This window comes from Eucyclogobius newberryi, unplaced genomic scaffold, assembly GCF_026437365.1.
Source record: "Eucyclogobius newberryi isolate DKJ021-1_F unplaced genomic scaffold, fEucNew1.0.hap1 SCAF_5, whole genome shotgun sequence".
NCBI classification, from domain to species: domain Eukaryota; kingdom Metazoa; phylum Chordata; class Actinopteri; order Gobiiformes; family Gobiidae; genus Eucyclogobius; species Eucyclogobius newberryi.
In genome coordinates this window covers 33,068,750-33,085,282 of record NW_027316167.1, presented here as the reverse complement: position 1 = coordinate 33,085,282, position 16,533 = coordinate 33,068,750, and the positions used below count along the sequence as shown (strand labels likewise).

At 42.5% G+C, this 16,533-nt stretch overlaps 1 protein-coding gene across 3 annotated transcripts in view; it reads left to right on the top strand.

Moving 5' to 3' along the window:
- lrp4 (low density lipoprotein receptor-related protein 4) overlaps positions 1-16,533 on the top strand; it is a 200,548-nt gene that overhangs the window by 130,493 nt on the left and 53,522 nt on the right. For all 3 annotated transcript variants that reach the window (XM_072464854.1, XM_072464853.1, XM_072464855.1), the window contains exons 3-6: positions 2,906-3,022; positions 11,373-11,486; positions 14,683-14,799; positions 15,557-15,685. In XM_072464854.1, coding sequence (XP_072320955.1) covers positions 2,906-3,022; positions 11,373-11,486; positions 14,683-14,799; positions 15,557-15,685 — 477 coding nt within the window. The remainder of the gene's footprint in view (positions 1-2,905; positions 3,023-11,372; positions 11,487-14,682; positions 14,800-15,556; positions 15,686-16,533) is intronic.

Here is a 16,533-nt window from a genome sequence, read left to right as displayed (position 1 = left end):
TTTTAAACTTGTTTTTTACCTAAAATGTGACGAATCTGAGCCCAAATGTGGCAGGCTGAAGCTAAAACCTCCTGTTTTCAGGTTTGTTGTCCGAGTCTAGTCCTGGTCTGGTGTAGTTCTATCTGGTGTAGTTCTATCTGGTGTAGTTCTGTCTGGTGTAGTTCTGTCTGGTGTAGTTCTATCTGGTGTAGTTCTGTCTGGTGTAGTTCTGTCTGGTGTAGTTCTGTCTGGTGTAGTTCTGTCTGGTGTAGTTCTGTCTGGTGTAGTTCTGTCTGGTGTAGTTCTATCTGGTGTAGTTCTGTCTGGTGTAGTTCTGTCTGGTGTAGTTCTGTCTGGTGTAGTTCTGTCTGGTGTAGTTCTGGTCCTGACCTGGTCCTGCTTCAGTTTAAGTTCTGTCTGGTGTAGTTCTGGTCCTGACCTGGTCCTGCTTCAGTTTAAGTTCTGTCTGGTGTAGTTCTGGTCCTGACCTGGTCCTGCTTCAGTTTAAGTTCTGTCTGGTGTAGTTCTGGTCCTGACCTGGTCCTGACCTGGTCCTGACCTGGTCCTGACCTGGTCCTGCTTCAGTTTAAGTTCTGTCTGGTGTAGTTCTGGTCCTGACCTGGTCCTGCTTCAGTTTAAGTTCTGTCTGGTGTAGTTCTGGTCCTGACCTGGTCCTGCTTCAGTTTAAGTTCTGTCTGGTGTAGTTCTGGTCCTGACCTGGTCCTGACCTGGTCCTGACCTGGTCCTGACCTGGTCCTGCTTCAGTTTAAGTTCTGTCTGGTGTAGTTCTGGTCCTGACCTGGTCCTGACCTGGTCCTGACCTGGTCCTGACCTGGTCCTGACCTGGTCCTGCTCCAGTACGAGTTCTGTCTGGTGTAGTTCTGGTGTAGTTCTGGTCCTGACCTGGTCCTGCTTCAGTTTAAGTTCTGTCTGGTGTAGTTCTGGTCCTGACCTGGTCCTGCTTCCGTCCTCGAGCCGCCTTTGCCCTGTCCGTATCTCTAATCTGATTCCTCCGTCTGCTCCTCTGAGACAGTCTTTGGGCAGTGATTACGCGGACGTTTCTGCCGATATGAAGTTAAGGAGGAATGCGCCACAAGGAATTCTGGGTAAATAAGAAAAGGCGGGTCACATTCTAGGTTGAGACAAAACCGAAAAAGCAGATTTGACTTTCACAAAAGGGAGTTCTAATTCTAATCTAATTTAGGTTTAATAAGTGGTGGGAAAAAACTCTACTTGGATCGAAAAGTAGCGGTAACCTGTTGGAGGTAAAGGAAGGTGTCACTTTGGTACAATCCTCGGGTTAAAGGTTCTCCTGTTTTTCATATTATGAGATAGTTTGGCGGTACAGAACCTGAACTAAATATTTATCACAGTTTTACTTCCGTTATGTTGCGGTTTGCAAAGTAATTTTGAAAAATAAAAGTTTGAAATTCCAGGAAATAGAGCTGAATCCCTCTGTGATGTCATCAACGTGCGACATGCCGTTGAAAACACAGTTTACACTTAACTGACACACTTTTCTGGATGTTTTAACAATCATTCGACAAAATAAAGGTGTTATTTGGTATTATTGTGTGTCAAATCTTCACTGTTGTGTCATATAATATGTGGGATTTGGCTCTTGTTTACAGTCTGGTTGCTAGGTAACAGTGGTGGAATTATCTCTACCTATGTCATATTTGCTGCTCATGTCCAACCAGGAAGTACAATTATAAACTTTTCAAAAAATGGTCAAACTGGGGACAAATGGGAAAAATGTTTAGTTAAATCTGAAATGTAATTGTGTTTTAGTGAAATGTGTAGTTTAGCCAGATAAAATGAACTTCTTTCCTTTTAGGTCTATTTTTTGGACAATTTGCCTAGTTTAGTGACAGTGCTTAGTTTGATGACAGTGCTTAGTTTGATGACAGTGCTTAGTTTGGTGACAGTGCTTAGTTTGGTGACAGTGTTTAGTTTGGTGACAGTGCTTAGTTTGGTGACAGTGCTTAGTTTGGTGACAGTGTTTAGTTTGGGGACAGTGTTTAGTTTGGGGACAGTGTTTAGTTTGGTGACAGTGTATAGTTTGGTGACAGGGCTTAGTTTGATGACAGTGTTTAGTTTGGTGACAGTGCTTAGTTTGATGACAGTGCTTAGTTTGGTGACAGTGCTTAGTTTGGTGACAGTGTTTAGTTTGGTGACAGTGCTTAGTTTGGTGACAGTGCTTAGTTTGGTGACAGTGTTTAGTTTGGGGACAGTGTTTAGTTTGGGGACAGTGTTTAGTTTGGTGACAGTGTATAGTTTGGTGACAGTGCTTAGTTTGATGACAGTGTTTAGTTTGGTGACAGTGCTTAGTTTGGGGACAGTGCTTAGTTTGGTGACAGTGTATAGTTTGGTGACAGTGCTTAGTTTGGTGACAGTGTTTAGTTTGGGGACAGTGTTTAGTTTGGTGACAGTGCTTAGTTTGGGGACAGTGTTTAGTTTGGTGACAGTGCTTAGTTTGGTGACAGTGTATAGTTTGGTGACAGTGCTTAGTTTGGTGACAGTGTTTAGTTTGGGGACAGTGTTTAGTTTGGTGACAGTGCTTAGTTTGGGGACAGTGTATAGTTTGGTGACAGTGCTTAGTTTGGTGACAGTGTTTAGTTTGGTGACAGTGTTTAGTTTGTTGACAGTGCTTAGTTTGGGGACAGTGTTTAGTTTGGTGACAGTGTTTAGTTTATTGACAGTGCTTAGTTTGGGGACAGTGTTTAGTTTGGTGACAGTGTTTAGTTTATTGACAGTGCTTAGTTTGGGGACAGTGCTTAGTTTGGTGACTTTGGTGACAGTGCTTAGTTTGGGGACAGTGCTTTGTTTGGTGACGGTGCCAGAAAATTGCGAAATCTCTTAAAATGCCGATGTTTCTTCTCCTTGTTTGCACGTTTACACTGACCGACGCTCCCTCTCTGTGCAGTGCTGCCGACCTGCTCCCCGCTCGACTTCCACTGCGAGAACGGGAAGTGCATTCGCCGATCGTGGGTCTGTGACGGCGACAACGACTGCGAGGACGACTCTGACGAACAGGACTGCCGTAAGTACAAAAACTCCACACAAGCGCTGCTTTTTGGTGCTTTTTTCCATGGGACGATGGCGCGGTTTGCATCATTTATAAACTCATGAAGCGTGGGGCGATCATCGCTTATTAGGACGTTTTTGTGAACATCAACAGTCATGAGAACTAAAAATATTTCTCATGACTGTATGGAGCTTAAAAGTATTCATTTTTCTCCAGTAACTATGAAGTAAATATCATAACCTAAATAAAAGACAAAAAGACAACGACCCTGGCACTGGAAATTAGGGCTGCAACTAATGAATATTTTTGGTAATTGATTAGTCTAGAGATTATTCTTTTGATGAATCAATTAATTTAGAATGTGGAAGGTCTGAATATGAAATTTTTACTCAGATAAAGCTGAAGTGAAGCCGTTTTTGTGGTGTTTTCATCAAAATTTACACATTTTCATTCATTTTTTACACTCAATAAGAAAACTTCTTCTAATGATTATTCAAACACTATTTCCATGATCAATTAGTTGCGATTAATCAGTTAGTTAATCAATTTACTTGCCCTACTGGAAATAAATACAGATATAGGTGTATTTGTTGTTAATATGATTAGCTTGGGTTTCAATTGGTGAAAAACAGATGATCACATTTAACAATATACGAAAATACTTCTATAACAATCTAGCCCCAAAAATGTCTTTTAATAATCCTGTTTAATTGTTGCTTTTGGTGAAGGCAGTAGAAAAACACAAGTAAATTACAAAAACAAATACTATTTAAAGCAGATTTAATGTTAAACAATTTTGGCTTGATTTTTCTGCAGTGAAGCTCTTTTTTATTGGACACTTCCTGTTTAAATAAAGATCAGAGTTACAAACTGTCATTCGACTCTGGGACAAGGAAATCTAAAAACTGACTTAATGACTGACAGAAAATCAATAATCATACATTTATTTTAAACTGTTCCTTCTTTACTGCTATTTGAGTTATTCTAGTGTCATGAGTGCAGTTTCTATTTTACGTCTAAAAGTTCTTTATTTTCCTTTCAATCAAAATCAAGTTAAAACAAAGCTTTGTGGCATCTGGTTTAAACTTAACTCCGGGGTTGAGCCGAGGTCAGTCGCCATGACAGCGGTGTGAACTTTGACCCTAGCTGGACCTGTCCGTGTGTGCTGTTACCCACAATGCCCCTGGGATGCAAAAAGGCTGTGGGCGGAATAGTTGAAGCTCGTTATTTTTGGCAGAATGTCAGTTTGCGTCAGCGATTATTGATTTGAAAACGATGTAGAACGACACAGTTTTGAAACAACTATCGCGCTTCAGATTGGATTTGCAATGTTTGTGCTGGATCCAGGCGGGAGCTCTAGTTTAGTCTTAGTTTTAGTGAGCATATTTTGTACACATGCAGCAAGAATAAACCAAAAATATGTCCACATTCACATTATATTCTAGCTCAACAGAAGTGGGAAGACATGTATTCTCCTCCCATTGTAAGAAACATTACTTCTTACTTTTTGTTCAGTTTTTGACCAAATTTAAAGATAAAACGAAGAACACGACACACAAGTAAACCCAATCAAGACATCCACTAAATGATTTTAATGAACATTCACGGCACAATGAATGATCTCTATCTCGTCTTTCTTTTTTGTAATGGAAACTTGCTCCAAAAGTATCCATGTACTGTGTCCACGGCTGGGGTTTGGAGGCCCAGATACATACTTCCGGTGGGATGGTGGTGTCTGTTGCGCTTTATTGAATATTGGACTGCGATCAGCAGGACGGTCCCAGAACACGTGGTAACGGTGGACCTCCTGGCAACCACCATTTTCTCCAGCAGTTTGAATTTCCTTGTGAATAATGAGCAGCTTGACATGGAATTATGAAGAAGCATCCAAACGAAAAGCATAATTGAAAATCTGCTAAACGAACAAGGATCAAATGTGTTTCAGATTATTTGTGTTTGTCTAAACTTCAGCAGGTTTTACACACAATAAGACGAGAGCTGGAGGCCTTTAGTCGATTAGTTGGGCGATCGTGCCTTAGACGACTAAGATTGTTATTAGTCGACTAATTTAGTAGCAGAACTGTTTATATTCTAGATTTTGTCCATGAATCTTTTGTTTTGCTCACATTAACTTTATAAAACAAAATGGAAACTAAAGCAGTTTCTTTGCCTTCAGAACGAGTCTCAAAAATGTTATTTAAGGTATGGTCCTGGTTTAGTCCTAGTTTAGTCCTGGTTTAGTCCTGGTTTGGACCTGGTTTAGACCTGGTTTAGTCCTGGTTTGGACCTGGTTTAGACCTGGTTTAGTCCTGGTTTGGACCTGGTTTAGACCTGGTTTAGACATGGTTTAGACATGGTTTAGTCCTTGTTTGGACCTGGTTTAGTTCTGGTTTAGTCCTTGTTTGGACCTGGTTTATTCCTGGTTTATTCCTGTTTTGACCTGGTTTAGTCCTGGTTTGGATCTGGTTTAGTTCTGGTTTAATTCTTGTTTGGACGTGGTTTGGACCTGGTTTAGTCCTGGTTTAGTCCTGGTTTAGTCCTAGTTTAGTCCTGGTTTAGTCCTGGTTTGGACCTGGTTTAGACCTGGTTTAGTCCTGGTTTAGTCCTGGTTTAGTCCTAGTTTAGTCCTGGTTTAGTCCTGGTTTGGACCTGGTTTAGACCTGGTTTAGACCTGGTTTAGTCCTGGTTTGGACCTGGTTTAGACCTGGTTTAGTCCTGGTTTGGACCTGGTTTAGTCCTGGTTTAGTCCTGGTTTGGACCTGGTTTAGTCTTGGTTTAGTCCTGGTTTAGTCCTGGTTTAGTCCTGGTTTGGACCTGGTTTAGTCTTGGTTTGGACCTGGTTTAGTCCTGGTTTAGTCCTGGTTTAGTCCTGGTTTAGTCCTGGTTTAGTCCTGGTTTGGACCTGGTTTAGTCCTGGTTTGGACCTGGTTTAGTCCTGGTTTAGTCCTGGTTTAGTCCTGGTTTAGTCCTGGTTTAGTCCTGGTTTAGTCCTGGTTTGGACCTGGTTTAGACCTGGTTTAGACCTGGTTTAGTCCTGGTTTGGACCTGGTTTAGACCTGGTTTAGTCCTGGTTTAGTCCTGGTTTAGTCCTGGTTTAGTCCTGGTTTAGTCCTGGTTTAGTCCTGGTTTGGACCTGGTTTAGACCTGGTTTAGACCTGGTTTAGTCCTGGTTTGGACCTGGTTTAGACCTGGTTTAGTCCTGGTTTGGACCTGGTTTAGTCCTGGTTTAGTCCTGGTTTGGACCTGGTTTAGTCTTGGTTTAGTCCTGGTTTAGTCCTGGTTTAGTCCTGGTTTGGACCTGGTTTAGTCCTGGTTTGGACCTGGTTTAGTCCTGGTTTAGTCCTGGTTTAGTCCTGGTTTAGTCCTGGTTTAGTCCTGGTTTGGACCTGGTTTAGTCCTGGTTTGGACCTGGTTTAGTCCTGGTTTAGTCCTGGTTTAGTCCTGGTTTAGTCCTGGTTTAGTCCTGGTTTAGTGTTACACACACTTGTTTTCATGCTTGTCCATTTGAACAGTCCAGTGTTATAAAGTGCAAAAAAGTCTTACAAAACAATTTAGACATTTGGAAATGTTCATTGCACCAAAGGCAAAATCAAACACACACATTATTCTTTCAACCAAGTTCTACCTCTTTTTTAAACCAAATCTAGTGCTAAAAACCTGTAGTTTGTGTTTGCAAACGCTTCTTCCAACAATAAACACGACATATATTTTACAAATGATCTACATGTGCGACACGGCAATAGAATGTGATATTTCTCATTTAAGTGTCTATATTTATGCAAACCACGATTCCAGTTCTGAAGCAAATGCCTTTCGTTTTACACAGATGTAATTACCTCTGAGCTCAAATTATCGGTGGCTCTTGGCCTTTTCTTCCTGACCAGTTTGTTCTGTAGTCCAGCCAACACAAACGGACCGTGTTCTTTTCATAATGTAATCCACATGAGTTATATTTGTGTTGGAGGAGGTTCTGGAGTTTAGTTTGATCCCTGAAGGTCGCTTTGAACGGCAGATTATCGACGGGTTTATCTCGGCGTAGATTCTTCCATTGATTTCGGAGCCTTATCGTGTGAGAAAACGACAAGCTGAAGCTCTCCTGATCCATACGCTCAGTTTATTTATTATTTATGGGCTTTCTTTTTGAGAATTAAAGCCGGAATACTCGGGAAGACCCAGATACGACGCTGAAATCTGGTTTGGGGGTTTAAAAAATGTCGAGGAGATTTTAATACCTACTTTTACTTCCTTTTACAGTTTGAAATCAGCTTTATCTTTTAATTGTGGGGCTGAAATGTGACGCTATCAAATCCAAGTCGGGGTTTGAAAGGTTGCAATTATTTAAGTCCTTTGAGCACAACAAAATGTACTTTCTTATTACGTATAAAAGCTGCTGATCCTGATCGTTTAACACTTCATATTTCAGTCTTTACTCAAAGATAAATGCTTTTAAAAGGAAACTTCGAACAGAATCACACTATTAAAACATAAAACGCAAACATAAAAGCAATCAAAATGTTACTCATAAGAATTGCAATAAGATTTTTAGCCAAAATTGTGCAGGATTGGGGAAAAATACCACCTTTTTGCACGATAATAGACTGTAAATCATGACTGTAAACTCCACTGTGTTGTTGAAATGTTGAAATGAAGTGAAAACAGTTTGTAAAAGGAAAGGTGTTTAAGTTATATTATAGCATAGTATTAGTAGTAGTAGTAGTAGTAGTAGTAGTAGTAGTAGTAGTAGTAGTAGTAGTAGTAGTAGTAGTAGTAGTAGTAGTAGTAGTAGTAGTCCATTATCTTGATGTACAGTATATCCCTCGTGTTTGACCCACATTTCCAGACTCCTCTGTTCAATATTTCATCTTCCTCAGTCCATTTCCCTCGCGCTCGTCGACACAAACTGCTGATTATTTCATGCTTCTTCCTCAGTCTTACCTCACTTCACCTGCGGGGGGTCCGTTTCTATGTCAACAGTGTCTGAAGATGTCCGTTTTCCCTTTGAAACGAAGGAACCAGAATGAATTCAATAACAATTAAAAATGTAACTGTCCCAAAGGTCGACGGTTCAATACCAGATAAAATGGAAGGAAAAACTCACAATCACTCAATTTGTCTTAATTTGTTGTTTAATACCGTGCAGTTTGAAGCCTTAATTACATGTACACCACTAGATGAAAGAGTAACTGTACCAGACTACAGTATCCTGAATACATACTGTGTTTTTTGAGTATTTATATGTTTAATTACTTCCCAAGAGTGTGTATGAGTTAGTGATTTGATGGTTTGGCGTTTTGGCCCAGGGCAAAATCAAAAGTAGTTCTGCACTATTCTTTTTTCACCTGTTTGTCTGAGATAAACAAATAGACAAATGTATAATGTCCAAAGCGTTGTCCATGTTTGTTTCCATCAAATATGTGTAACTTTACCTCAGAAAGTGACGTTTCACAAGCATAAAAAGACAAATAACGTCCCCCCCAGTGTTTTCATTGTTTCCACTGCAAACAGACGTCCCATAATGACCCGCAGTGCCCTTTGACCTGTGTGTGGGCCGGCTGAGTGAATGATGAGCGCCTCCTAGGGGTCAACACCTCTGTGACAGGACGGGCCTGCGGCGAGCGAGGCCTGGACAGTTTAATAATGCATCCGTCAACCGAGGATTTGATTAAAGTTTAACGATTCAAAATGTCCAAAAGGCCGGGGTCAGAAGGAAAGGGCAGAGGTTTTGTAGGAGAGGGTGTGGCCTGTTCTTAAAGGGACAGTGCAGACAAAACGTCAATGCATCTTTTGTTTTGTATTGTTTTATTAAATAGATGTTCATTTTTAACCATGTTTGAAGCTTCATTCACGCTGATGAATCCTGTTTATGAGGTCCTCTTCCTTCCCCGGTTCCAAATGTTCCATATTTGTGACTTCAAAGGTTTTTAAGTCTATAAATCATCACCAGACTGAGCATTTCTGAAATGATGTTAGCATGTCGGGGGGAAAGCTAGTTTTTTAAAAAATATTTCTTCATGGAAATTCCCTCTGCTGCCACTAGATGGAGTTCTAACACCAAATCCAAACGAAGGAACGCCTCATTGATCTAAAGTAATGTGTGTTTTCATGACAATTTCTTAAACATGAGATGCCAAACACAAATGAAGTATAAAATGTGTTAACATGTAATCAAATAAAGAGTATAGTTTAACCTATTGACTAATCCATATTTAAGTGAACCGCTACTTTATTAAGTACACAAACCTCACAGTAGAATTCTATGATTGAAAGTCATTGAAAATACTCCTGGAATGCCACTTATTCATTGATATAATTTCAGCAACTGTACACTTTTCCAATCAGCTGATACATCGAGTTAATGACTGACAGATGTGAGCCAGAGTCCATTTCCATCCGCTCATATTCTTTCTCTTTAAACATAACCGTCCGGGATAAGCACCGTCTCCATTGATTCCCGATAGATCGATGGGCCCCTGGTGCTCAATGGGCCCCTGGTGCTCGACGCTCCCGCTCTGCTCGTCGTGTCTGACGCTGCAGAAGATCGATCTGCGTCCGCCGTTCGTCCGTCACCGTCGGCCCGGACAAAACCTGTTTACTTTATCGATCCCCTGCTCTCCGCGCACGTCAGACCTGACACTCCGCTGCTCCTTGGTTTCCTGCTGTCATGGCGGTTTACTCATTTACCATTCACAAATCCATTCCTCTTACAACCCGAGATATTGTTTCTCCCCCGTGCTAATATGTGCACAGAACAATAGGAGCAGACTTTAGAGGCCGAGCCATGGGTTTTGACATTATGAGGACTATTCAAAAGATATTTGTTTTAAATGTGAAATGTTTTACGGTTTGAAAATCAGCTTTATCTTTTAATTGTGGGGCTGAAATGTGACGCTATCAAATCCAAGTCGGGGTTTGAAAGGTTGCAATTATTTAAGTCCTTTGAGCACAACAAAATGTACTTTCTTATTACGTATAAAAGCTGCTGATCCTGTAGTTTAAACCTGCTAAACATGCAATCGTTTAACACTTCATATTTCAGTCTTTACTCAAAGATAAATGCTTTTAAAAGGAAACTTCAAACAGAATCACACTATTAAAACATAAAACGCAAACATAAAAGCAATCAAAATGTTACTCATAAGAATTGCAATTAGATTTTTAGCCAAAATTGTGCAGGATTGGGGAAAAATACCACCTTTTTGCACGATAATAGACTGTAAATCATGACTGTAAACTCCACTGTGTTAAAATGTTGAAATGAAGTGAAAACAGTTTGTAAAAGGAAAGGTGTTTAAGTTATATTATAGCATAGTATTAGTAGTAGTAGTAGTAGTAGTAGTAGTAGTAGTAGTAGTAGTAGAATAGACTTTTTTCTGCAGTGAAGAGGCCGAGCTATGGGTTTCGACATCATGAGGACGAATCAAAAGATATTTGTTTTAAATGTGGATAATTGTTACATTTTCCAACACTCTTAATCCCATTGATAGGCTCCAATGAAAGCTCTTTTCAAACCATTTCAAACATGTTGAGCCTGACTAAATGTGGCAACACCTTTTATAAATGGCATTAGCACATCAATCATAATGTCAAATCACACGTGTCAAGTCAAAGCAAATGTATTTATAAATGGTGCTGTACAGAATGCAATAAAACATACAAGAAACTACAAAATGTGCATTATAAGGTAAAGGAAACGTAGTCATTGAGCCCTCAAGTGAAATACTTGATGGAAAGTTGCTTGAAGTTATTTCCTTGAGGCATTTTGGGATTGTCCTGTTCATAAATAATGGGATGAGATTGAACCACTTCAAACTCTGGCGTACATTTTCTGTATTTATTCCATTTTGTCCATCTCAAGATATAACAGTCAAATCAAACATTCTGATCACCCTAAACTTTAAAAGAAAACTTCATTGCAAGTAATTTTTAATGATATTAGAGTCAGTTTTGAAAAAGGAATCATCCGTCTCCAAAGGGTTCAGGAACAGCTTCAGTTTGAATTTGGAGACATTTAAGGCGTTTTTGTGAAAAATGAGGGTTAAAGCATGATCTATCTTAGACAAAAAACTCCAGCAACTGAAACAATAAATAGATGCATTTGTACTTTTGAAAGCAGTGAAAAAAATGATATATATATATATATATATATATATATATATATATATATATATATATATATATATATATATATATATATATATTATCGGGAAACTGTTTTGTATCGCGAGGTACGAACACGGATCCTGAGTTGTTCCTTTGCACAGATAAAATCTGACTCAGTTGTTTTGGCCGCTCGTCTTGGCAGAGGGCTCCAAACGCCGGCCCGCGTCTTTCCTCCTGATGTGGTTTTGTTTTTTGTTTTTTGCAGCTCCCAGAGAGTGCGAGGAGGACGAGTTCCACTGTCAGAACGGTTACTGTATCCGCAGCCTGTGGCACTGCGACGGAGACAACGACTGCGGGGACAACAGCGACGAGCAGTGTGGTCAGTGCAACGCCGCCAACGCCATAGCGACAGGACATTTCAGTTCAGATGATAGAAATGTGCAAAATAAGAACTGTATTCTTATTTAAATGCACGTTTCTTTGTAGAGCACAGTTTGTACACAAGGAAAAGTGCTTCACAACATGAAAACGGCAATAAAATCACAACAGTTTAAGGCATAAAAGGCTCAGCTAAACAAAACTATTTCAGACTCGATTTGAACATCTAGAGGCCTGTCTCATGCATTAAACTGAAATACAGATTCAGACATGTTTAGTCCTGACTCTGGAACCAGCAGGAGGCCGGTCCATGTTTAGTCCTGACTCTGGAACCAGCAGGAGGCCGGCCCATGTTTAGTCCTGACTCTGGCACCAGCAAGAGGCCGGCCCATGTTTAGTCCTGACTCTGGAACCAGCAGGAGGCCGGTCCATGTTTAGTCCTGACTCTGGAACCAGCAGGAGGCCGGCCCATGTTTAGTCCTGACTCTGGCACCAGCAAGAGGCCGGCCCATGTTTAGTCCTGACTCTGGCACCAGCAGGAGGCCGGTCCATGTTTAGTCCTGACTCTGGCACCAGCAGGAGGCCGGTCCATGTTTAGTCCTGACTCTGGCACCAGCAGGAGGCCGGTCCATGTTTAGTCCTGACTCTGGCACCAGCAGGAGGCCGGTCCATGTTTAGTCCTGACTCTGGAACCAGCAGGAGGCCGGTCCATGTTTAGTCCTGACTCTGGCACCAGCAGGAGGCCGGCCCATGTTTAGTCCTGACTCTGGCACCAGCAAGAGGCCGGCCCATGTTTAGTCCTGACTCTGGCACCAGCAGGAGGCCGGCCCATGTTTAGTCCTGACTCTGGCACCAGCAGGAGGCCGGTCCATGTTTAGTCCTGACTCTGGCACCAGCAGGAGGCCGGTCCATGTTTAGTCCTGACTCTGGCACCAGCAGGAGGCCGGTCCATGTTTAGTCCTGACTCTGGCACCAGCAGGAGGCCGGTCCATGTTTAGTCCTGACTCTGGAACCAGCAGGAGGCCGGTCCATGTTTAGTCCTGACTCTGGCACCAGCAGGAGGCCGGCCCATGTTTAGTCCTGACTCTGGCACCAGCAAGAGGCCGGCCCATGTTTAGTCCTGACTCTGGAACCAGCAGGAGGCCGGTCCATGTTTAGTCCTGACTCTGGCACCAGCAGGAGGCCGGTCCATGTTTAGTCCTGACTCTGGAACCAGCAGGAGGCCGGTCCATGTTTACTCCTGACTCTGGAACCAGCAGGAGGCCGGCCCATGTTTAGTCCTGACTCTGGCACCAGCAGGAGGCCGGTCCATGTTTAGTCCTGACTCTGGGCACCAGCAGGAGGCCGGCCCATATTTAGTCCTGACTCTGGCACCAGCAGGAGGCCGGCCCATGTTTAGTCCTGACTCTGGCACAAGCAGGAGGCCGGTCCATGTTTAGTCCTGACTCTGGCACCAGCAGGAGGCCGGCCCATGTTTAGTCCTGACTCTGGCACCAGCAGGAGGCCGGTCCATATTTAGTCCTGACTCTGGCACCAGCAGGAGGCCGGTCCATGTTTAGTCCTGACTCTGGCACCAGCAGGAGGCCGGTCCATGTTTAGTCCTGACTCTGGCACCAGCAGGAGGCCGGTCCATGTTTAGTCCTGACTCTGGCACCAGCAGGAGGCCGGCCCATGTTTAGTCCTGACTCTGGCACCAGCAGGAGGCCGGTCCATATTTAGTCCTGACTCTGGCACCAGCAGGAGGCCGGTCCATGTTCAGTCCTGACTCTGGCACCAGCAGGAGGCCGGTCCATGTTTAGTCTTGACTCTGGGCACCAGCAGGAGGCCGGTTCATGTTTAGTTCTGACTCTGGCACCAGCAGGAGGCCGGTCCATGTTTAGTCCTGACTCTGGCACCAGCAGGAGGCCGGTCCATGTTTAGTCCTGACTCTGGCACCAGCAGGAGGCCGGTCCATGTTTACTCCTGACTCTGGCACCAGCAGGAGGCCGGTCCATGTTTACTCCTGACTCTGGCACCAGCAGGAGGCCGGTCCATGTTCAGTCCTGACTCTGGCACCAGCAGGAGGCCGGTCCATGTTTAGTCTTGACTCTGGGCACCAGCAGGAGGCCGGTTCATGTTTAGTTCTGACTCTGGCACCAGCAGGAGGCCGGTCCATGTTTAGTCCTGACTCTGGCACCAGCAGGAGGCCGGTCCATGTTTAGTCCAGACTCTGGCAACAGCAGGAGGCCGGTCCATGTTTAGTCCTGACTCTGGCACCAGCAGGAGGCCGGTCCATGTTTAGTCCAGACTCTGGCAACAGCAGGAGGCCGGTCCATGTTTAGTCCTGACTCTGGCACCAGCAGGAGGCCGGTCCATGTTTAGTCCAGACTCTGGCAACAGCAGGAGGCCGTTATAGTAGTCTAATCTACTGGAGACAAACGCTTGCAGAAGTCTCTCCAAGTCTGGTTTAGAAGCTGCTGATGTCCATTATTAGATTTAGAGTTTTAGAGACTCTGAGGCGACTGCTCACACTTTCTCTTTCTTTCCGTGGACCAAAGACCATGATTTTAGTCTTTGTTCACAGACGAGTTTTACTTGAACTTTTATATCCACTTTATAATAGCTACACTATATTTATTTATGGGTTACTAAAGCATCAACACAAATAATTTATCAAGAATGATTCAGGCTTAGTAAACTAGGAGTTATGGTATTTATTTATTTATGTATGTATTTAGATGATGGAAGTATGCTAAACCAGAAGGGCTAGAAGATTTATCACAATTAAATCAAATCACAATTTGAATGGACGCAATAAGCAAATTGCAAGGACTGCAATTATTTAAGTGACTTCATTTCCTCAATAAACCACCAATTATACCCTAAAAATGATATGTATTTAAGAAATAATAGCTAAGTAACCAAAGCTTACAGTGTAAAATCATATGTCTATTCTTTATTTATCTCTACTTCATCAATGTTGGGTACTTTACTTTTAAATGATGTATTATTTTAGTTTTAACCTTTGTAACCAGCACATATTGGTGTTGTCTTTGTTTGAAGTGACGATGTACACGGACATTAAGCTATTAAAAAACAGAACAAATCATAGCAACATTCTGCTTTAGTCTGCATTATGAGGCTGAGATTAGCTGACTTCACAACCAGACATTTGTGCCCCGTTTGAAACATGCTTTGAATCTGTTTTCCCGTTACAGACATGCGTAAATGCTCGGACAAAGAGTTCCGCTGCACAGACGGCAGCTGCATCGCCGAGCACTGGTACTGCGACGGAGACACGGACTGTAAGGACGGATCGGACGAGGAAAACTGCCGTAAGTCTCTGATCAACCCACAAAGAGCAGAACTGAATGGAATTTAGACACTTGAGCAAAAAGAATCCTGTTGTTTGCTGCGCTGTAGGTCTTAAGTGAGGCCTTAAGTTAATGAATTGGCCGATGCTGTCTTAATCAACCAAGATTTTTATTAGTTGACCAATTTTTTTATTAGTAGATTATAGAGTATTAGAAGCAGGACAGCAGCAGGAAAGAGAATATATGTAGATTTGGGACTTAATTCTTCCTATTTATCATTAAAAAAGTGGTTTAGTTTACTTTTCTGCATTAATTTTGTATAATTTCTCCTTACTTTGTAGTTTTAAAAGCTTTTGCCAGTTCCACGCCGCACGACCTTTAGCACAGGGCAGTCTTGAGTCGACTACAGCCTATGATTTTGCATTGATTTAGTTGATTTCATAATTTCAAAGTAGTTCTTTCATTTTGTTGTAATTTTAAACGATAAACTTTCACATGTGGCAAGTCGGATGAAATGTCAGTTTGAACTAGAGCCAATCCTTTCCCAGTTCTATCAGACGAGACAGTTCCAAGGTGATTTTATTTAGACGCATTAATAAATCTAAACTAATCATAACTTCAAATAAATATACATTTTCAAACTTCAGTTCTATTTGTCCAAACCGCCGCCGTCTTCTTAGACCCGTAACTGCGTTTGTAACTTTTTGCAGTGCAGCCCTTGCCTTCTGCTGTTGCTTGTGTTTGACTTGTTTGTTTGTTTGTTTGTTTGTTTCCTCAGCCTCGGACGTGATGACCGCCACCTGCAGTGCGGAGGAGTTCCAGTGCGCGTACGGCCGCTGCATCCTGGACATTTACCACTGCGACGGAGACGACGACTGCGGAGACTGGTCCGACGAGTCCGACTGCTGTAAGACGCTCCTCCATGTCCTTTATGTCTTTTTAAAGGTTGAATGGACGATTTTTTTGGCCCAAATCTGAGTCTTATTTCCTCGTGGCGTGGACTGCTGATTAGTCCTGCCACGTATCAATCATAAAACGCACCTACCGCTCACCTGCAGCCGCGTGAGGCTCGTCCCCCGAGAGCAGCTATGTATTAGTTTAAGTTAAGTTCTTTAGTGACACCAGGTCAAGTTACAGGTCAGATCTGTGGAGAGCCAGCTCACAGTAATAAAGCATCAGAAAAATGACCTAGTGCACCTTTAACTGTAGATTCTTTACATTAGGGCCTGACCAATTAATCGTTTTGCAGATTAAAATGAATTCTCACGTGACAGATTTAACAATCCTTCACCAACTTAGAGCTGCCCAGAACCTCTTGAATCTAAGAGGCAGCCGGGGTCAAAGTTCATGGATTACAAGGGCTCAGCAGTAGAATCAGAGTCACACATGAATGTTTTTTAAAAAGGGTCAAAACAAACATGCATATTAATTAACCAAAACATGAAAAAAGCATGTTATTAATTAACCACATAAAAGTCTTCATGCTAAATAAGTGTCGTTGGCATCGGCTCCACTTTCCAAACTCAAAACATCCCTCACTTTTTTAACAGGTTCATTCAAATATCATCAAAGTAATAATGCCACACAGTTAACCCTTGAGGTTCCACATTGTTTATGTGCGTCTCTGTGTGTCATCGTGCGTCTCTGTGTCATTGTGCGTTGCCGTCTGTCATTGTGCGTTGCCGTGTGTCATTGTGCGTTGCCGTGTGTCACCGTGCGTTGCCGTGTGTCATCGTGCGTCTCTGTGTCATTGTG